The following is a 23,919-nucleotide window of genomic DNA, read 5'->3' as shown; positions in this document are numbered from 1 at the left end:
CCAGATTCTCTTCTGGATACCAGCAGTGAACAAAACGATTCCAGTCTCTACTTCTAGCTGCCACACTGATAAAGAGAAAAAGGTGACCTACTAGCCCAGTTTTCCCAAGATAATACTATTTTAACACTGAATGTCCTGCATCCCACAAAATCCTGAGTCCTAGACAAATAAGGAGAGAGACAAGCACCAAATGTGCTTATTAGTTCTCAGTAGTCATAACAAAATACCTGAGATAAAATTTTTAAGGAGGAAAGATTTATTTTGTTCATGATTTCAGAGGTTTCAGGGTAAAGTCATTTGGCCCCATCGCTTGGTGCTGATACCAAGAGAGAATATCACAGGGGCAACTCACAGGGAGGAAAAGCTGCTCAACTTATGATGGCCAGGAAGCAAAGAAAGAGCGTGTGAGGTCCTAATATCTCCTTCAAGAACTACACCAAATGATCTAACGTCTGATAGGCCTCACTACCTAAAGGTCCCACTATCTCCCAACAGCCACCATTCTGTGGATCAAGCCTTAACCACACAGGCTTTGAGAAATAGCTGAGATCCAAACAACGACACCAAATAAATACGCACCTAAAAATCACCAAATCGTGGTAAGTGCAATGAAGAAAATAAAACATGGTGAAGGTCAGAGAGTACTGGATTGGAAAGGCATTGTGGCTTTGTACAGAGATACCAGAGAAGGCCATTCTGACACGATGATATTTGAAGAAAGGAAAGGAGCAAGCCATTGAAATAAATGAGTGAAGACTTCCAGAGAGACTGAACAAAAATGGTGACAGCAAATGAGAAAAGGCCCCAGTGTGGGAGTGTGTGTAGAATGTTTGGAGACCTGTGTGGCTAGACAGGAGTCAGCCAGGAGCACAGGCTAGAAATTCAACTGAGGTCAGAAAGGCAATTGGGAAAGAGATATAGCATAATCTGCCAATCACTTAGGGCACAGCACAAGTTCCAACTTCTTCAAGATTCTTTTAATCCCACAATTCCAATCATAATAGTTTACTTACTTATTGAGCATCCTTGTTCTCACATTATAAAATATGTGTTAAAACACTACAACTAGGGGCCGGGGATTTAGTTCAGTGGTTCCACCACCTCCAAGCACAAGGACCAGAGTTCAATCCCTGGTCCAAAAAAAAAAAAAAAGAAAAGAAAACACTACCACTATCCTACAGTGCTGCTTTGTAGCACTTATTCCAACATTTAATTTTATAATTTCTGTGTTTATTTGTTTTCATGTATTTATATCTTTCTTTCCAAAATTGAGCCTCCATGAGGTCACATTCCATACCACTCAGCATTAGACATGTACTATACAATCAATACCAACCAACAGACAGGATTTTCCTCCACTTGCCTTTTGTTGGTTTGTACACTTTTTCATTAGTAAAGGAGGGCACCACTAAGTGAACACCTTACTCATAATACAATACATGAAACAGTGTGACAAGTACAATAGGCCACCAGAAAAGCATAACCACTAACAAATTAACTTACTCTGAAGGAATAGCTCTTTAATTAAAAAATATTTAGAATATGAAGTTCAGAGCTAAAGTGCAAACAGCAAAAAATCTCACTAAATAACCACTTCTCAAATCAACAATCAGCACTAAGTGGCTCTGAAAAATACTTCCAAACACAGATTATGATTTGCACATTATTGTGTAAAAACCTTTCCATGATCACCGCCAAACCCAACTAACTGTTCCCTCTGCTGTTGCTATATGTTGTATTTGCATGATCTTCTCCCACTACTGAAAAAGATCTATGTCTGTCTGGCCTACTATGCAGAGGGTACAGGAGAGCACAGGCCTCATCTCTGTTACCTAGGACCCTATATCACAATATTCAGTTAACAATGATTTAAATACTTGATGAATTATTACCACATACAATGCAAAACAATAAAGCAAATCCACTAGACCTTGAAAGTGTTGATTTTTTTAAAGTAGCTTTCAAAAATATTATGAGCTTACTGCAATGTTGTTTTTATTTCTAAGAAAATGCTTCAAGTTCAGTTATGACCTCAAAGAAAAAGCAATGTCGCCATTTTATAATCACATCTCAATATCAATATATATAGTAATTCAGCTTCTTCAACAAACAGACTTACCTCAAAACAGCAGGAAAATATATCTAAAGAGATTTTTGCTCACTAGAAATAAAAACTTCATATTAAAAGAACTATAAAGTTGCAGGATCCAAGACCAATGCACAAAAAATCAACTATATAACAATACAAAACTGAAAATGGAATTAAAACAATTGCATTTATAGCAACATCAAAAAGAATAATATAGTTAGAAATAAATGTAGTGCTGGGTGTGGTGGCACATGCCTTTAACCCCAGCACTCAGGAGCCAGAGGTAGGAGGCTCACTCTGAGTTTGAGGCCAGCCTGGACTACATAGGGAGACTCTATCTAGAAAATAAGAAAAAGGAATAATTTTAACACACAATAAGTACAAAACTCATACTCAGAAAGTGATGTCATGCTATTGAAAGAAAGCCAAAATAAATGGAAAAACATTTCATATTCTTCACTAAAGGAAGTCTTTTTTTTTTTGTTTTGTTTTTAGGTACCAGGGATGGAACCCCATTCTTTGAGCTTTTAGAGGCAGGCAGTGGAACCACTGAGGTAAATCCCCAGCCCTAAAGGAAGTCTTAATATCATTAAGATGGCAAAATCTTTACTCTAGAGCAGCGATGGTAAACCTTTTAGAGCATTCAACGATATACACAGGGTATAGGTTCACCAGCAGAGATTCAACACAAATCCTATCAAAGTCCTAGCTGGAATCGTGCTCAACATTTACAAGTTGATCCTAAAACTCATATGGAAATACAAGTCATGTGACCCCATAAAAGTCAAAGCAATTTTGAAGAACAAAGTTAGAAAATTCACCCTTCTCATTTTCAAAACTCATTATAATGTTGCATTACTGTGAGTATAGGCATACAAATCAATGAAATAGACTTGAGAGTCCAAAAACAAATTCCTCACATTCACAATTGAGGTTCAACAAAAATTCCAAGACAATTCAACAAAGGAAAAAGTCTTTCTAATAAATTGTGCCTGGACATCTGGATATCCAGTTTCCAAAACAGTTGTGTGCCAACCTCACGTCAATTGTAAAAGATCAAAGACCTAAATGTAACAACAAAAATTATAAAAATTTTCAAGGAAAACATAAGAGCAAGTCTTCATAATCTTGTATTACGGAATGGTTTCTTAGATATAAAACTAAAAGCACACACACAACAAAACAAAGAGATAAATTAGACTTCCTCAAAATTTTAAAGGACATTACCTTAAAAAAAAAAGGCCATGTGTAGGATGGGAAAAACTTTGAGAAATTATGTATCTGATAAACAACTTTTACAGAGAATATATTAAGAGCTCTTACAACTCTGTTTTAAAACCTCAAGTAATTCAAGGGTCTGAAGAGACATTTCTCCAATGAAGAAGATACACAGTTGGCCAATAAGCACATGAAAAGATGCTCGATGTCATTAGCCAGCAAGGAAACACAAATAAAAACCACAATGAAATACCATTTCATAGCCACTAATGAGAGCTGTAATGAAAAAGACAGTGCTGGGGAGGATATGAGGAAACTGGAACACATAAATTACTGCCAGTGGGGATACAATATGATGCAACCACTTCTGAAGACAGGTCCAGATGTTCTAGAAAAACTTAAACACAGAATTTACCATTTGGCCCTTCAATTCCCCTCCTACGGGATATATCCAAGAAAAGTGATAAAAAGAAGTCTATATAATAGTAGTAATTGATTTAATAACCAAAGCAAGGAAACACTATAAATGTCTATTTACTGGCAAATGGATACACATGGAATACACTTATAATGGAATATTACTTGGCAATAAAAAGTAAATTCATAATACTATATGGAAACACTACACTAAGTGAAAACCATCAAAGAGGATAACACTCCACTAATATGAAATGTCCAAAAGAGGCAAACCCACAGAGACAGAATACAGACTGGTTGTTGCCTAGGTGGGAGGAAGAGCAAAATGACACCTAATGAGTTAGGGGTTCTTTGGGTGCAATGAAATGTTCTAAACTTGTGGTGACAGCTGCACAATGCAGTGAATATACTAAAAACCACTGGATTATAGCTTTAAATAGATGAATTCTGTGGTACATAAATTAAGTCTCAAGAAAACTATTATTTTTTAAAAATTGGAGATATTCCCAAAGTGAAAAATAATACTTCTAGGAGGTTATGTTTTTAACATAATTCCCAAATTATCCTAATATATGTGCAGAATTGGAAAACCAAGGCCCTGAGTCAATAACTGCACAATTTTCTGGAATCTATGAGACAACCTATCTCTACGCCTGGTATTTATCCCGAACTTTACAATCTTCTGAAAATCTGAAGTTGCTTAATGGAACTTACCTCCTTGAATGAAAAGTCTGACTTTTTAAAAAAAAAAGGTGGCTTCATTTTTGTGAGTGTGTCCTTTCCTTAAAATCCTCAAGTCTTCTCTTTTTGGAAAGGAGCAGGTTTACATAAATTAAATAAAATAAGAGATCACACACATTCTCTAAAACTGTATTTCTCAAATTGGGTACAATGAAGAGTTCATTTTTCCCCCTCAGACATTTATAATTTAATTTTTATTTGAAGATACAGATATATTACAGAAACAAATGCAATTATTTTCATGGATTAAGACATAACCCAGAAACTTCAAAGTAAGACTATATGTATCTGCCACACGAACTACCTTGGACTGCACTCTGAGATTCTAGGGGTTTATATTCATTCCCATCTGCAGTTAGGACTCTCATGGAAAAGGCTGTGGCCACTAGGCATTCTGGTTTCCACTCAGTGGGTGATGAAGAACACAACTCAGGACCTTCTGTAGAATAGTCAGGTTACTGGGTGACCGTACTCTGAGCACTTCAAGAAAGCATGAAGAAGTCTGAATTGAATCCAAAGTCTAAAAGATAAGCTGTTAACAGGTGAGTGAAAGTCTTTCAGAGGCCTTAGAGTTTATTCTGTCCTGGTGTTTTAACCAGAAAGACATAAAGGGCAACCCCCACAGCTATCTGGACATCACACAGCTAGTGAAGGGTGCACTCTGCTCGCTTATCTGGGGTTGCACAATCCCCTGATCCACTAAGAAACCATGGTCAGCCTACCTAGGGACCTGGATTAATTATCACTGAAGAGAAAAACGTTCCCCTAGATTTCCAATCTTTCTCTTAAGTCTAGTGCTCTGATTTCTTTTTTTGGTGGGGGAGACTGTTCTTTTTCAGCTAATTGCAGAAAAAAATTGTGATAGCTACACTGAGGGATGAAACATCAAAGAATAGGATCATGGTGTCAGTTCTGACACAGTTATACAAATCTGTATCAATTTCCTCAGTACCAAAATAGAAAAGTGGAATGAGATGAGTCCTAAGGTCTTTTCTAGTCTTTAAATTCTATCCTCACAATACTTACCAGTACTTTAAGATATGCACTACAAATGGGAAGAATAATTCAAAAGAAGAGAAAGAGGAAGAGGAAGAGGAAAAGCAGTGAGGAAAGAGAGGAGGAGTTTATAAATAAGTATCACTTATCCTAGCCATCACAGTGTTTCTTCTTTATCACTCTAGCTCACACAAAGCCTCTTCTCTTTGTCCTAGATTTTTTTTTTAAATGGAATTTTTTTTTCCTCATTGAGTTTATTGGTACATTTTAGGTACACAGTACAGTTACATTCATTATTGGGATCTTGTCCTTTACATGACAGGTCTTGGTTCTCGTTTTTTCCCCTTGTCCCTGCCCTCCCTTCACCCCCTTCTCCCCTCCCCATTTATGAACACTTTATTTCCATTTTTTTCATTTTCTCCTATTTTTTTCTTTTCCCTTATTACCTTTCCCCTGCCCTTCCCACTTTCCCTACACCTTTAACCCTTTTCTTCCTATTTCACATTGTCATGTCCTAGATTTTTATAATAACCTTCGATTCTGGTCCCCATCCTGTCCTTAATTCATCAGATTGATATACTGTAATTAGACGATCCCCCTTCTATAATCTTCTTCAATGCCCTCCAGGATTGTCCCAATTTATCTAGCCTTTGCAGTCTTCTTGCTGCTGCTGCTGCTGCTGCTGCTGCTGCTGCTGTTACTGTTTTTCTTGTTGTTCTTGTCTTCTGGAGATTGAACCCAAGATGTTAATACTGAGATACATCCCAGCCCTTTTTTACTTTGTATTTTTGAGACACGGTCTAGGTAAGTGTCTTTAGTTACCAAGGTTAGGCTCAAACTTGGAATCCTCCTGCCTCGACCTTTCAGAGTGCTAAGATTAGAAGCACGCACCCCATGCCCATCTTCTCACCCGTTCCTGCATTAATTTACATCTCAGTAAATCTGCCAGTACCTTCTTCTGCAACACATTATACAGATCATAGTTTTTTAATTTTCTTGTCATTCTCCTACCTGAAATACCTTCTATTACACCTTCCACTTTTGCTCCATTCTTCAAGAATGAGTACCAATCTTACCTATACCACAAAGCTTTCTGTGGCTACTTTCTTTAAGGTATTCTGGAAGCACTGAGCATGTAAATTTTTGGCATCTAGCACATGCTTCCCTCCACTGGGCAGAGCTGAGACAGCAGAGGTCTAAGCCTCTACCTCAGCTTTTCCAGGCGAGCATCTCAACATTTATATGGGGTGAGTATGTAACTCATGGCACCTAAACCTTTTTAAAAAAAATCAAATGAACTTCTCATATACAATTAAAATCTTTAAAACAAACCTTTACATCAGTGTTCTACAATTTAAGATCATTTTTTAGGTCTGAGTTAATATATCCTCTTTTATAAAAGGCTGGAAGAGGCAAAGATTTCAAAGTCATCGAAACTTTTTAACTGCACAACTTTAACAAGATGAGAGTTTTCCAGAAACAAATCTGAGAACACAGTTTTAAACAAAAATTAAATCCCTTTGCGTACAGAAATTGCAGTAAACTCAGATTTGAGAAGGGAAAAAAACAGACATTCTGTCTGGTTAAGAATGATTTAGACAAAGTGGCACATATTTTTCTCCATCAGCCATGCAAAACACAACTTCCACATAACTGCACGTGTTCTGACAAGCATCACCACCCCTTTCCTTAATGGTGTGTACCCCAGTTCTCATTCCAGAACATTTTAGTCTCAGTAAGAACACTTAATCTGGTCTTTACTCTTCTGATAATGATACTGAGACAATGTAGATGCAAGTCCAAATTTGCTACTTTCACTTCTAGATTTAAAAAAAAAAAAAAACCCGCCTCTTAAGCGTCCAAGAAATGCTCCTAACCAGCCCTCTGATGAAGTGTTTATAAACAATGTAAAACTGACTGCAGACACGAAATAGCACACTGAAACAAAGAAAATGTTTTCAGCATGTCTCCTTAAATTGAGGTAAAACTGTTTCAACCAATATGCTAGAGAGTTTCCATTCATTCAAAATAGCCTGAAAATAAAGCTGCAATTTTAAAAAATCTATTCTTTAAATATTTTGGTACATAAAGTCATACTTCTTTCACAGAACAAAGTAAAGAGGGGTAGAAAAGAAACTTAAATGTTTGACAAATTTATTTGTTAGGCAGTTCTCAAAGGCCAATTTTATTTTTTCACCAAAGATCATTGGAACAAGTCTACGGTACTCACATGCAGAGCCAGGGGGTCTGGCAGGAATTCAGCATCCTCTCCAAAGATAAAATCAGGGGGCAGCTCTGGGTATTGGGCATTGAAAATGATATCCCCTGAAATGAAAGAAAATGACAGGCCCTTCTTAGTTCCTTGCTAATGGATGAACATTCTGAAAAATGTATTCAAAAGTTTTAATTTATTTAAGAAAAAAACTGGAAAGTTCTGATTAATTCTTCAAATAAAAGAACTGATACCCTTTTTTAAATTAACATCCACAAAAAGCAATAAAAAAATGGAATATGCTATGAATATAAATTCCCAAGTAGAAAGCTTGTTAAGCAGCTTGTTATAGCTCATGTCTAGACATCCCCCTGAAGTTTAATGCACTCCTAGCTGGGAATTTTGGGAAGTGGCTGGACTTAGTATATATAATACTGGGATGAAGGGTGTGTGATTACTAAATCAGTCCACTGATTTGCTTAGCATAGTTCTGGGTGTGGATAATGGGAAGGTCAGCCCTAGGTGTGGCTGGCACTACCCAGAAGGCTGGGATCCTGCGAGGAATAAAAAGGGAGAGGCAGGCTGTTGCTACTACTGTTCTGCTGCTGCTGCTGCTGCTTGCTGCTTTGCTGTCTACTGACTGCTTGCCATAGACTGTTTCTCCTCTGTGGTGCCTCTCTGCTATGTCACCCTGCCTTGGAGACAGCCAACTGAACTAAGACCCTCTTCAAACTATGAGCTGAATAAACCATTCTTTTTTTTTTTTTTTTTGGTACCAGGGATTGAACTTGGGCCCTTGTGCTTGCGAAGCAGGAGGTGGAACCACTGAGACAAATCCCTGGCCCTGAATAAACCATTCCTAATTTAACTTGTGGATGTTGAATATTTTATCTCAGCAACAAGAAAAGTAAGACAAAGCTCCATCCAAAGTACATGCTGGTTATTTTACAGGAAATGTTACTGTCCAATCACTGCCTGCTAATTAAGAAACCCTTACTGAAGACTGATTCTGTATAAACATAGCCCCTGCGTTGCAAAATTTAAACATATATACCTTTGGCATAATGGAAAAAACATGTGGCTTTTGATTTATATATACAAGGTACTGCAATTAGTTATTAGTTCAGAGATCTTGGGCAAGTTTTGACTTCTTTAGATTTCTATTTCTATACCAGGAAAAGGTAGATATATAGTACTGACATCACAGCATGCATAACGTAGTACTTAGCATACAGTAAACACAGAAAACAGAATAATACTTGTAGTAGTCATAGTAGTGGTCTTAAACATAACAAAAATTTCAAAATCTCAAGAGAAAATCTGTTTTAAGTACTCTTATATTTCTTTTCTGGCCCTAGCTCCCTTTTTACTTCTACTCACCCTAAGAATTAGTCCTCATCATTCTGCTGATGTTAATAAGCAGATAAGTTTATCAACAATCTAACACACATATTGATTGCACACTGTGTATGGGTATATTTGTGTATGTGCACACAATCCATTAACATATGCACACCATACAGCTTTTTCAGTACAATTATTTTTATGGTTCAAACAGTGATATCCATATGATATCCAAATTTAAATATATAGATTTTAGTTCTTGAGTCCTTAAATCTCTATGTATTAGTTATTGCAGTGTCAGACTTAGTAAGTATAAAATATGATCGTGACTGTCACTGCTCTTATACCTCTCTTCTGTAGCTGACTTCCCTATTCCAAATACAGAACCTTTATTCCTTAATAATTCATTCGTTAGTATCAATTTTAAATGTATACTTATAACTTATTATACACTTATAGAATAAGACATCTCAATATTTTCATCAAATTTGTACTTTATATGAATTTTTTCTACTGCTAATACCTCTATCCAACCCATATTACCTAGCTCAGACATTTCTTGAATAAAGAATTAAATTTTGCTCTAGGTACTATGTTAGACATTTCACATCGAACCCTGCTATAAAAGAACTCAACACTGTCCCGTCATACAGTATCCTAGTACCATTAATACACACTATTGCTACCTAAGTCTTCTTGAAGTACTATTTTGCCCCAAAACTTCCTAACTCAGAAAACTTCAAATGTCAAACAAAGGCAAACTTCAAATCAGTATTCAAGACCTCCAAAATATGATCTTCCTACCTATTTACCCACCCTTCACTCAAACTACAAGTCAATACAAACTTTTTTCAGTCAATATGATCCACCTGACACCCTCCAAATACTCTGATGCCCAGTTAAAATGTTCTTCCCCTTTGCTCAGTTTTTGCCATCCTTTATGAGCCCACTCATATTTTCTTCTCTTGCTCACCTTCCCTAATAAATCTGGAACACTGTTGCTACTTCTGAAATTCAATACTGTTTGGTCATGCCGTGCATTATTTATGTACAGTCACATGCTGCCTTATTGCTCTATTGACTTAAAGTTGTCATAATAAGCACAAGCTACATATGAAGCACTGTACTGCCCATTGCATCAAGATAAAGATACTTATCCTCAAGGAGCTTATGTCTAGTGAGAAAGATAAGCCATGTAACAGATCTCAAGTACATACACAGCAACACAAAGTAACTACATACTTGATCTTCCTAAACATAAGCATCCAGAGAATAGACATGTTGTTAATACTTATTTCACATCTCTGACATGGTAAGTGCAGCAAAGAATACATCTGAGAAGTGCTCAAAATATAAAAGACATTCTACTCTCTGAACTGAGTATCTATGTGTGCTCAGAAAATCTCCACTAAGGAGTAAAGCATATGAAGAGTTACTCCCAGGGCTTTTGGTAGGGAATAAGTTTAAGTAAGAGAGCGTACTATACAGAAATTGGTTAAATTACCAAAAGTAGCACAGCCACTGCCTCTCCTTCACCCTTCCCTATTATACTCTCAAACTGTCAATTATATCTATTATAAATTATAAAATTCAAAAGTGCTAATGATAAGGCATTAATCCAAGCCATACCTAAAAAACACTAGTAGAGACAAGTGAATATTCTGATTACTAATGCCATTCAAATATAAAACGCAAGCATCATTCCTTATGAAAATCCATATGACTTTTTGTCCATGTCATCCTTTAGATACGTGTTCTTGAAGTCCTTTAATTATCTTCAATTGCTTTTAGAAAAAAATCATAAAGTTCATAGAGTATAGGCATCAAAAGGTATTTCCAGAGATCAGCCTGTTAAGTGTGAGTGGACTGAGTGGGAAAGACCCATCAGGACTTGCACCAGATGCACCTGGGGTTCTCAGATCTTTGACTGCAGCCTAAGAATTCCAGCACTGGCTTCCCCAGTTCTGAGGCTAACTGGACTGGGTCATGTGACAAGCCAGAATGCCAGGTCTACAGCCCAGGTCTGCAGATGGTGTGTTGTGGAACTTCTCAACATGAGTCAATTCCTCTGATAAACCTCTTCAGTTCCCCTAAGAAATCTACATATTCTATTGGTTGTGTCTCTTTGGAGAACCCTAATAGTTTCTTAGTCCTGAGAACAAAATGAAGCAACAGCAACAACAACAACAAAAAAGATAAACTGGGCTTCATCAAAATTAAAAGCTTTTGTCCTTCGAAGGACACCACCTAGAAAGTGAATCCCAACATATAATATGGGAAAAAATTCAGCAAATCCTATATCTGATAAAAGATTCATATATAAAACACATAAAGAACTCTTACAATACAACAATAAAAAGGCAAATAATCAAGGCTGGGATAGCGCAGTGGTGGAGTGCTTGCCTAGCATTCTTGCAACCTTAGGTTCAATCTCCATACCATCAAAAAAAGCGATAACTCAATTGTAAAGTGGGGCAAAAAATATTAAGAGATGATGTTTCTCCAAAGAAGACCTAAAAATACACAATAAACACATAAAATAAACCATCTGGGAAGTACAATCAAAAATCACAAGAAACCACTTCACATCCACCAGGATGACCGGACTCAAAAAGACAGATGATAGTAAGTATTGGTGAGGATGTGGGGGAGCTGGTACCCCGCACACTACTAGTGGGACTACGAAATGATGCCGCTGTTTTCCAAAACAGCCTGGCAGTTCCTCAGAAAGTTAAACAGAGTTACTATGCGACATTCCAATTTCACTCTGAGGTATTTACCCAAAAGAAATGAAAATACTACTGTAAATGTCTAAATAAAAACTTTGACATGAATGTCTACAGCAGTATTATTCACAATAGACGAAAAGTATAATGCGTGCCCATCAACTAATACATAAATAAAATGTATATTTACATGCACACAGCAAAATATTCAACTATAATTAAGAAAGTAAAAATACTGATATATGCTACCATGTAGACGAAACTTAAAAATATATGCTAAATGGGAAAAAAAGGGCCATTTATTGTATTATCATTGTATGGTTCCATTTATATGAAGTTCCATAATATACAAATCTATAGATACAGCAAGTATACAAGAGTTGGGAATAGAGGGAATGGCAAGGAATGTTAACTGGTATTAATTTTCTTTTTTGTGGCAGTGGAAATATTCTGGAATTGGTGTTGATGGTTGTACAACTCTGTGACTGTACCAAAAACCACTGAATTGTACAATTTATTTAAAGGCTGAATTGCTTGGTAAGTGAATTATATTCAATAAAGCTGTTATTTTTCTTAATCCATTGCAAAAATTTGCCCCATATAAAGAAATCTGATCTTAAACATAAAAAAATTACAAAGCATTTACTGAGTGGTTGTGGGTAAATTTATTTTTTACAAATAAAATCATCTTAAAATACAACTTGGAAAATCTTGCATTTAAAGTCTGTAATGGGCCCTTTTTAAAAGTAAAGAATATTTTTATAAGATGAATACTTACAACATTTCTACTCTTTTAAGAATTTTCCCAAATATATCCTTTTAAAGAATAGTTTTACGAATATTAAGTACACATCTTTAAATTTCAGTTGATTTTTTAAAAAAAAAACTTAGGGCAGCCAAAAGTATCTCAGTATAGAATATTTTTAAATATTGCAATGTTGGGTACTGTGAGCATTAATCATGATATGTAAACTTAACTGGATTAAGAGACCCTAACTATACTAACATACAGTTCTGGGTATTTCTGTGGACAACTGAAATGTAGGCCAGCAACTGAGGGAAAAGACCCACCCTAGTTGTGGGTGGCACCAACCAACAGGCTTATAGGCTGGACAGAATAAAAAGGGGAAGGAAAGCTACAACCTTTACTGTTCCCTTTGGACACCAATTCCTAGTTTCCTCAACCTGCCAATGCAGATTTGCACCAGGGACTCTCCAGTGAGCTCCCCGGCCTTCAGTGTTGGACTGGGGCTACACTGTTAATCCATCTTATTCTGTGGCTTCCATCTTCTCAGCCTGGGCAGCTACTGGATCATCCAGCTCTCCAGAGCAGACAGCCACAGGACTCTCCTGCCTCTGATCCTATAAGCCACCTAATAAATGTCCGTGCATTTTTATACATACATATCCTATTGATTCTGTTCCTCCAGAGAACCCTAATACATGTACCCAACAGTCATCCTCCCTTCCAAAAGGGTCTTTTGAGGATGAAAGAGTAGGAGAATGGTGTTATGTGTCCAAACAATATACATCCTATTGTATGTACTACAAACTTCATATGACTATTTTCAAGACAAAAGAAAGGGAATTTAAATATCTCACAGAATCTTACACTGCTTTCAGAATTTCCCAAACTGTTAACCTTCAGCCTCAAAGAACTCCTGAAATACTTGCCTTGATACTCAGTAGACTCTTTGAAATAAACTCTAGCATTGTTTTCTTGCTATGGAGAACAGCCAGTAAATCAGTCAAAAACATTTATTAAAAACCCACCATGCACAGATGTGCACACTGGACACCTGGGGAGTTATACAGGAAGTAGAAAACATAGCACCTGACCTCAAGGCAGAGAGGGAGGAGTACAGACCAACACAAATCACAGAGACGAGCAATAACATCGTATTCCCTTTATTTCACCCTGGAGAAGATGATATGAACACTCAGTACAGATTACTTGGATACTGCTTACTTCAAATTTTTATAAAAAAAGAAGTGTAGGCAGGAGAACAAAGAAATAAAAATAGAATCTGAGGTGATACAAGGTGAGTTTAAAAAAAAAAAAAAAGGAAAGAAACAAAACACCTAGAATGTCCAGAAGTATTATAACCACCTAACAACAAAATGGTAGTTTCAAGTCTTACTGTGCATTACTCCCTGAAAATTTCTACGCTATAACAGTAACACCAAGGGAGAAAGTTCCTTTCTTTCAAAATGCACATCTAACATGCTTCGTAATATGACACACGCATGAAATCACAGAAAGTCCAGGTACAAGGTAGCTTATTTGCTTGTGTTTTGGCAGGTGCCACTCTTCAGAAGGTACTGGCTTCATCTCAATGAGGCCCAGGCCCCAGAGCTGTACAGTAGACTCTACACCTGCTCCCCAATTACAGAAGAAACACAGCCCGTCCATAGGCTCCTCCCCTTATTCTTCACCAGTGAAGCATTACCACACCACTTTCTATCTATCTCAGAGTCTGTCAGGAAAATACATTTTCAAAGAAATAATTTGAATTATTCTTATCAGTTGCTACATTAAATGACTACATACTGAAACTCTAAGTATGGGAAGTGAATGTCAGACCAGAATCTTGTGGAAATGTCAAGATGAAGGAATTCAAAAAGAAAGGTAGGCTGAAGCAACAGTTTTAGAAAAGACACTAAAGAGGCGATTCATTCTGAGATGTTAGCTCCAACTCCTAGACAGTGTTTCCTTACACTGAAATTTAATCTACCACCACCACCTCCCAGTTCTCCTCACTGGTTCTTCACACTTTATGAAACCAGTTTACTTTCTCTTTAATATTACAGCACTTCAGCATTTGAAGGCCACCCTTGTGACCTCCCTTCCAAACTCACCTTGAGTCACTGCCTGCCCAGGGTAAATACCCAGTGTATTTCAATATTGCTCATCTGGCTTGGTCTTGACTCCTGTAGCACCCTGCTCTCCTCTCTCTCTCTGAATGTTTGTCTCTCACCTTCTTCAAGGATAAGATCTAGAACTAAATGTAAGATTCTAGGTGTAGAGAACAGAAAAGAAAAATCCATATCTTTGTGTTAGATACTAAGTTTCTACAGATAAATACCACTGCAAACTGAAGTCACTTTTTTGGCAGACACATCAATGGTGACTTCAACCCACTAAAAGGCCCAAGACTTTTTTACAGATACTGCTGCTAACCTATATATACCCCATTCTTAATTAGGATAGCTCAACTCTAGAATCCATTTAGGACTTATCCTTATGTTATTTCAATCTAGTTAGATATGCGTATTTACACCCCATCATAAAATTCTTAGATTTAACTCCAATTTGGGGCTCTTACCATTTCCAACTTCAGATCACAAATAAATTGGCTCAGCATACTCCTGGAAACCTTCCTTTACAGCAGCCACCTTCAATTAATCAACACCTCTACTGCAGTCATTGAAACTGTATCTACTCAGTAATACTATGAACAGGAAAATTCACCCTAAGGATAGCATCAGAAGTTTGTTGAAGAGGCTGGGGATTTAGCTCAGTGGCACCACACCTGCCTCACAAGTCAAGGACCTGAGCTCGGTACCAAAAAAATTAAAAATGAAAGGTTGCTGAAGAAATTTTCAAGTACAATTTTACCTACAAATTCAGGGAAGGTATTAATGATCAGTGACTAATCTGTTAATGATCCCATCCCACAGAACGAACACCTTTTGTATTGAGAGGTAGACTTTCCTTTCCAACGTCAAGGCAAAGAGAATTATCATATCTGAAAACATGGATTAAGCTCTCCACAAAAATGTCTGTAAAAGAAAGGATGGAAGTAGGGGACAGCTAAACTTAAGGCAACTCAGTTTGCCTCTCTTCCTTTAAGAGTCCTTTGTATCACAGCCTTCTCTCAAGACTTTTAGACCATCCCAAATCTTTCTTTGCTGCTTCAAATATCTGAAGCAGTACTGTGCAACAGAAATAACAATGTAAGCTAAATACTTAATTTTAACCTTTTGTTATTGTTGTTTTTGTTTTGTTTAGTCTGAGACAGGACCTCACTAAGTAGAGTTTAGGCTGGCCTTGAACTCGCTAGGTAGCCCTGGATGCTGGAATTTGCTGCAATCCTCCTGCCTCAGCCTCCCAAGAGCTGGGATTATAGGCATACATTACCCCACCTGGCTCAATTTGAAACTCATCTGTAGCCATATTCAAAAAGTAAAAAGAAAAGGTGAAATTACAATTTTTATTAGTACATGTCTGTAGTACATGTTTACATTGCTTGAGTAGAGTTGGAACATGTATATAACACATCTTAATTCCTTTTCTCATTCCTTTTCCCTTTTACCCTCCTCCCTCCCTCCATCTCTTAACTCCCCTCCCACTTGAGACAGCTCTATCTCCCTACTTCCTATTATCTTCCTTTTATTTTGCTCTTTATTTATAATTTGGGTTTCTCATATGAAACAAATCATGTGATATTTAAGCTTGTAGAGATTCTTCAAAAAATTAAAACTACAGATTCCACCTGAACCAGCTATTCCCCTTCTAGGTATCTTCCTTAAAGAGTTAAAGACATCATGTTATGGGGTACATGGGTACCTGCACACCCATGTTTATAGCAGCACAATTCATAACAGCTCCATCTTGGGAGCAGCCTATATGTCCACCAACAGGTGATCAGATCAAGAAAATGTGGTGCTGATACACAATGGAGTACTACTCTGCCATAAAGAAAGCTAAACAAGTCATTTTTAAGAAAATGGATTCACCTTGAATGTGAAGTGAAATAAATTTAAATTTTAAATTAAATTCACTGTGTGTAGTTATGTGAGTTGTACCTCACCACAGATTGGTGTAAATATAGCATTACCAAAATTAGTATACAGAAAAATTCTACCACACTCTAAAATATCTTAATGCTATGTCTTCAAACCATTTCAACACGTAACGAATACAAAAGTTACCAGTGAGTCTTTGTCATTCTTTTTAATGTTAACACTTCAAAGTCTGATGTGTACCTCACAAAGCACCTCTCACCTCAGATCAGTCCCATTTCAGACCCTGTCACCACATGTCTAGCAGGGACTACACAGGACAGCACAGGAAACTCAGGCTGGGGAAGAAGGGAGTGAAGCCAATGAAGCAAAGGTAGGAAAGAAAACTCACTCAGCTTTCCATGACCATATCCAAGCGAAATGTGCTCACTCCCGCATGAGGTAACACATTCTGTTGCTGGGAAATTAGTAGTTGTTGGGCAAAGTTCTTTCTCAGATTGAAAAATCACTTTCTGCATTAATGCTAGATCTCCTCAGAGCACTATCCTGTGTGACAGCCCTAAGTCTTCTGCACAGACTACCACATTTTCTTCTCCAGGTTAATCATGCCGTTCTTTCGGAAAATGAGCTACATGATTCTTACATATATCCAAAGGAATCTACTAGTTGCTGAGTCTTAGCAAAGGACATAATATTTGATCCCCAGATGTTATGTTTCACATGAACTTTTAGCCTAGACTGTTATATATTTATTTCAGTGCAAAAAAGCAGCATTACTTCATTGAGCAATAAATATTCTACTGCAGAAAATTTTAGTCTTAGTAATCTTCTAATGCACATTCACAGGCTGTTACATTAGCGTAACTTATTATCAATTCTTTTTAATGACTATAATACATCTGACATCCTAAAAAGAAAGCAGGCTTTCCCCACCTTTCTATGATTGTTTTAGTTTTCAAAAGTAGTTAGGAATTAAATATAGTTTTGAAACAAATCAATAACAATCACTGTTGTGAAATAGTAAAAACCTGGAAAAACAAAGGAAAATTTAGCGAGCCAACTTTTCATTACACCTTCAAACATCTTTGATGTCTCTAAAATATATGTAGTTACATTTTACTTTTGATAAACTATCACAGTGAGATAGATTAAAAGGTTGCCTTAAATGTACAGTTAAAAAGAAAAAATGTACAGTTAAGCAGTTTTGTATTTGCAGAGGAGACAGTGCCATTTAGAAGGCACAATGAAAAAATCCTGAGATGTCAAGTAACAGGAAGAAAAAATATTAATCAAGTACACTAAACTTGAGGAAACTAAAGAAAAAGAGCATGTGACTGTAAAGATGTGGGTTAAATTGACAAGATAAAAGACACTTCTCTCACACTCTGAAGAGGTAGTCTTCATTTATTAATTCACTCAATCCCTCAAAAAATATTAATCATACACACTATGTTAAATAATGTCACTGAAAGGAAAAGAGCTAAGATTGCCCCAATAAAGATTGTAACCTAGAAGATGTGATCTCAGAGATAAGACCGTTATTAAAAATAACTATCAAAAGAAAAAATATGAGAAAATGAAAAAATGGAAATAAAGAGTTTGTAAATGGGGAGGGGGAGTGAAGGGAGGGCAGGGACAAGGGGAAAAAATGAGAACCAAAACCTGTCATGTGAAGGTACAGGATCCCAGTAATGAATGTTACTGTATTGTAGACCTAGATTGCACCAATAAAATAAAAAAAAGGAGTATAAGTTGACTTTCAGAATTTAATAAAGTGCTTGACAGAGCTAAAAAAAAAGTAAATAACTATCAGCGCTAATAAATGATTCAGGACAGGATCATCAATGGATATGAAAACCATCAGGCAAAATGTTGTAGGGGAAAGGACACAATCTCAAAGTATCACCCCAGAAACTGCTAATTAATTGTGGATTTTTCTTAATGTACTGGGGATTGAACTCAAGGCTTCATACAATCTAATTATAATAGAGAAAAAAATGTAGAAGGGAAAAATCTGTATAATTTAACCCAGCGGTCAAAGTTAACAGCACCAACAGTGGGCAAACTGACATCGCAGACCTCATGACGCCCGCACCAACGACTCAGCACCCGTCAGAGCTGACCCAGGGCTGGCCAAAGTGTTTCACTCAGACAATCACACAGCGAGAATCTCACAAGCCAGACTGCGGGACACGCTACCAAGCAACAGGCCTGGACTCTCCAAAACCATTCATATCATGAAAAACTGAAAAGATAAGAGAACTGTTTTTAGATTAAAGAAAATCAAAGAGATATGAACAATAAATATAACGTTTGATCTGTCACTAGCTCCCAGATCAGAGGAAGAAAGTTTAAAGGACACTAGTGGACAACTGGGGGAACAGGAAATAGACCACCTGTATCGGTGTTAAATTTCTTAAGCCTGTCAATGACACTGAGGTTCTATAGAACAAAACTGCTCTTTTCTTGAGAGATACAGTATATACCAAAGTATTTAGGGGTAAAGTATGAACGTGTCTGCAACTTATTTTAAAACAGTTCAGCAAAGAAGATTTAGGCACAAACAGATATAACCATACAAATATATATGTAATATTATACATACAGATACACACACATCTGTGAGTAGAAATTTTTTTTTGGAGGGTGATTACTGTCTTTTTTATTAGTACAGGTTTGCTGCACATTACGATTACACTCATTTTGGGGATTTGGTACATCTATATAACACATCCTAACTCTGTTTTTTTTAACCCCGTTCCACTTTCCTTCCACCTCCCTCCATACAGATCTTTTTAAATAGCAAAATGTTAATAACTGAGAAATTACATAAAGGGCAACAAATGTTCATTGTACAATTCTTTCACAATTTTCACAGGTAGATGTTATTTTTTGAATAATTTTAGAGAAAAAAGCAGTAGAAAGTAAAAACTGGTATCACAAGACATGGACATATAGTGTGCCATGAAATTATGAAAATGGAATTAGTAAGGAAATGACAGATGGTTTCATTGAAGAAGTGGTGTTAAAGACAACAAAAATGATTCAAAGAAAAAAGTTACACAATGCTTTAATATATTCCTATATAAAGGATGACAGAAAATATACACTGAAAACTTAAGAGATAAAAGGATTTGGAAACAACGATACAAAGGGAACCTCTTGAGCAAAGTTGTGGGCGGGGGAAGGAATCCACGGCACATCCAAGGAGTGTGGCAGATGCCACCAGTACCCGGCCACATGTCCAGTCCACCCCCGACACCAGAAGTCACCTGCAGCTATAAATTCAGGTACACCACAGCTCCTCAGCCTAGACACTATTGATGTTAAGGAGACAGATAATTCTTTTCATGTAGGGGACTGTGCTGTAAACTGTGGTATTTTCAGCAGCATCCCTGCCCTTCACCCACTGAACACAAGCCAGTAGCCCTCTCTTCATCCCCAGTTGTAACAACTAAAATATCTCCACACATTGCCAAATGATGCCTGAGGAGCAAAACAATGCCCCACCATCACCTAGAACTTGCCCCTGCTTGAGCCATAAACCAGCATCTAGCTCAAGTAGCTATATCCGTCTGCCTCAGGCCATTCTCTGGCCTAGAACAACCCTGGCCAGTATGTAAAAAGGGCTACACTGGCTGAATGTGGATGACCTCATGAACAAAGGATAAGAGTGATGGCTAAACAACTTTCATTCCCAACTATGGGACAGTCCTGAGGATTTAACCCCAACTGCCAACAACAATAATCTACTCGTTACTGAACCCTATTTGGGTTTCTCTCCCTCCCTCGCCCCCCATCTTTCACTGTGCTGTCAGGGATCACCTCCCATATGAACTACATGTACCCCAGTATTTGTTTCAGAGACTGCTGGTTCTGGAATTCAAGCAAGACAAGAAGTGTGGATGTTCAGTAAAGAAATATATGTTCTTCCTGGGGAAATGAAACGTTTACTATCTCACCCTGCCTTCTGTGTTTTTTTCAAAATCCCATTTCTGATAGTTCTGCTCATTCAACAACAAGGCAGCACTCAGTATGGGTCACTGAAGACCAGTGACATGAGAAGGCCCTCGACGTTTCTACTTCCAACCCACAACTACTAAAGGAAGGCAGCATGCCTGAGCCCAAAAGGCATGTAATGGAACAAAAAAACTGAACAAACAAACAAAGCAACCTAAAAGAATAATCCAAGCTAGTTTAAAGCTGTCTGGCGTACCAACTTCATCAAACCAAAAGCATAGCCTGAGTCCTGGGAGAGTCTGGCTCAGCAGTTCAGTGCAGACAGCCAGACGTTTTTGCAGAGTATTGCAGTGTCTTACAAAAGTTATAAGTGATGACAAATTGGGAGAGGAAGAGTGAAAAGGCTGGCCTGAGGCCAGAGTAAAAAGTACAAGATGAGCCTAAAACATCTGGTCATGCCAGAAAGCAAGAAATCTATCAGACTTTTGGGGTCATATCAACAAGACCTCAGGTCCTAGCCAGGAATAGTGGTGCACACCTATAATCCCAGCACTCAGGCAGCTGAGGCAGGAGGATCACTAAAAATTCTGAGGCCAGCCTGGGCTACATGGTGAGTTCAAGGCTTGCCTGAATCCCACAGTGAAACCCTATCTCAAAAAGCCAAAGTAAGACTGGGAATTTAGCTCAGTGGTTCCACCACCTGCCTCCCAGCACAAGGTCCCAAGTTCGATCCCCAGTACCAAAAAATAAAACCAAAGGAGAAATAAAGAAGAGTCTTACAGTGGCCCAAGACAGTTAATTTAAATACCAATAACAAAAGTGTAACGAAATGAAACATATCAAATGATTTTTAATCTGTGAGTTAATGATATTTCAAAACAACAACTGTTATCCCTGGAAGATGCAAAGAAACCTATTCAGTATTTTTTTCTTGTAAAGCACCTCAAATTTTACTCATTATACAAAAGTTAACAACACATTAGTACAGAAAAACACATAGCTTATCCTTTAAAACTGGAATAGCTGACAATGAAAAAATGAAATCAAAAGCATACATTAGAAACTGAGGGCCGGGGATTTAGCTCAGTGGTTCTGCCACCTGCCTCCCAAGTACAAGGACCCGAGTTCAATCCTCGGTACCAAAAAAAAAAGAAACTGAGTTGTTTTTCTTCTTCCCAGAAATGCAACATGGGCTTGCAGATCAGTAATGGTCTACCAAACACTGTGCTAAGTCAAAGCTGACAGATGACCAGTAGAGCATCCACTGCCCCCGTTTATGTTGAGCCGGACAGGGGAGCACCATGCTGGCATGAGAGGTTTGTACAGGAAGAAGAAATCACAGAGTCACTACCCAACAGAAACCCATCAAAGTGGCTTACATGGGAAGGATTTTAAGCATTAGTCTATTTCCAGCACACGTATCCACTCGCTGGTGCCAGTGCAACAGGTGGTACACCAACATAGAGAGCGTTTTTGCCATCACAGCACTGATAACTACGGAGCACAGAGCATTTAACACTTTGATCTTAAGTGAGCAATCACAGAAGTTCCAAGATCATATCCATTAGGTTAGTCTGAATATTCATCTATACAATTATTTTCTTAAACTAAGGTTTAAATAGACTTATGGAAACAAGGAGTTGATTTGTCAATGGAGTCCTCGGGAAAAGAACATCTCTCTCAGTTGCTTCCTCCAGCCAGGACAACCTGACTCAGAAGCACCTGAGTGAGGTGACCACTTGGGGAAAATCACTAGGATTTGCTGAATACAGGAAGGTGTTTTGGAAGAATGGGCCCAGGAGGGTCAGGTCACGTTTTTGACCCAGTATTTGATGTGACTGAGAGCTGCAGAACAACCCAGTCTTTCTAAGATGTACTCTTCTGCGGTCATCAGCTGAAGTTTCTCTCAGCCTACTGGGCCGGAGACATTCAGAATGATCCCACTCGTTACCTACTGCCACAGAATGCTCTGGGAAACTGGCACATTAGGTGACTTGCACAGTGCTGTCACCTCTAAGCCACTGCTTAAAGTCTCCAGCCTTTCTTTTCTGCTCTGTAGTCCAGAAAGATTTCTTTAAAAGCCAGAAAAATCCATAAATGTGAGCAGCATGCCAAAGATGTCACTCCATCTTCATTGCTATAATGCAGACGTGCAAGCCACCATGTTGACTCCTGGGATCTGTTCCAGCAGCTGTTCCTCAACATACTTTTCCACTAAAGAAATATGTTTGTTAAAAATGTGAGCGTAATGAGTTTCTTCTCTGTGTCTTCAAACTCCTGGTAGCACTTGTCCATGAAATTTCTCTGTAATAAATGGAACTCGTCACCCATGACCGTGTCCTCTACATATCTCACCACAGCATCAAATTCTGCAGCACAGGCAGAAAAGGACAGCCCCACATTCTTTCCTCTAGGGCATCCACTGGCGTGGAGCCACATCTGTCTACACAGGGACACCGGCCTCTTTCTTGCCCAGCAGGCTCAGCACCTCTGCGCGAAAACTGACTTCAGGGACTTGGGGGCCCTCACCTGGCCAGGTAGCTACTCATTATTTTGAAAACCAGAACATAAAGGAAAAATGTCAAGCATTTATCCTATCTTAAAGGAACTGTACTCAGTATTAACAAATAGGCTGCTGTCATTATCTACAATTTCTTCATCCAGATGACTACTGTGGTGATTCTAATAAAAACATTTGTCAAAATGATTACCACTATAAAAAATTTTTGGTATGGATAACTGATTCAGACAAGAATTTCGCTGAAAGCTCCTTACGAAACTGTCATGCAGATGAGGAAATAAAGTTATTTGCCCCTACCAAAAAAAAAAATTTTTAAATGAGCAATATAATGTCTTGTGGATAATAAGGTTTCTCTTAATATTGTAACAGTAGCTGTAAGCAACTTACCATGGACACTACTAAAGAAAATGCTATACAAAGTAAATTAGATGACATCAAAAGGTCTTCCATTCTAAAAATAGTTCTTTCACTTCCATTAATTATATGGATTTTCTTAAGAGATACTGTAGCAAGACTGGTAAGGTAGAATGTTGTATTTTAATTAGTTTGCTTTTGATCATGCGTGCACATGCACACGTGTATGTGTGTGTGTGTGTGTGTGTCTGTGTGTGTGTGTGTCTCAAGCCTGAACCCTGGATCTCACACATGCTAGGTGAGTGTCTTACCACTGAGCTATTCTAGACCCTTTTACTTTTAGACAGGGTCACAATAAGTTGCCTAGGATGGCATCTACCTTGTGATCTTCCTACCTCAGCCTCCTGATGTGCACTATCATGCCCAGCTCATATAAAATTTCTTTCCAATCCCTGTTTCATAAAATAAAGCTATGTTTTAAAGCAAGCTAAAGTTAAAAATTTTGGTAATTTCATTTCTAAAAAAATTTTAAATACATTTTTAAATGAAAATCCAATTTTTCACTCACAAATGCTCAGAGTTTAGCTATATATAT

The 23,919-nt window shown here is 37.7% G+C and overlaps 1 protein-coding gene and 1 pseudogene across 3 annotated transcripts in view; both read right to left on the bottom strand.

Moving 5' to 3' along the window:
* The window catches only part of Babam2 (BRISC and BRCA1 A complex member 2), a 471,740-nt gene that overhangs the window by 279,762 nt on the left and 168,059 nt on the right, over positions 1–23,919 (bottom strand). For all 3 annotated transcript variants that reach the window (XM_010604714.3, XM_010604713.3, XM_019204631.2), the window contains one exon: positions 7,692–7,786. In XM_010604714.3, coding sequence (XP_010603016.1) covers positions 7,692–7,786 — 95 coding nt within the window. The remainder of the gene's footprint in view (positions 1–7,691; positions 7,787–23,919) is intronic.
* LOC104848746 lies at positions 22,401–22,816 on the bottom strand (annotated as a pseudogene).

This window comes from Fukomys damarensis, unplaced genomic scaffold, assembly GCF_012274545.1.
Source record: "Fukomys damarensis isolate Sample0158 unplaced genomic scaffold, DMR_v1.0_HiC HiC_scaffold_2, whole genome shotgun sequence".
NCBI classification, from domain to species: Eukaryota; Metazoa; Chordata; class Mammalia; order Rodentia; family Bathyergidae; genus Fukomys; species Fukomys damarensis.
Note: the sequence above shows the minus strand (reverse complement) of the source record. Positions and strands in the feature narration are given on the sequence as shown.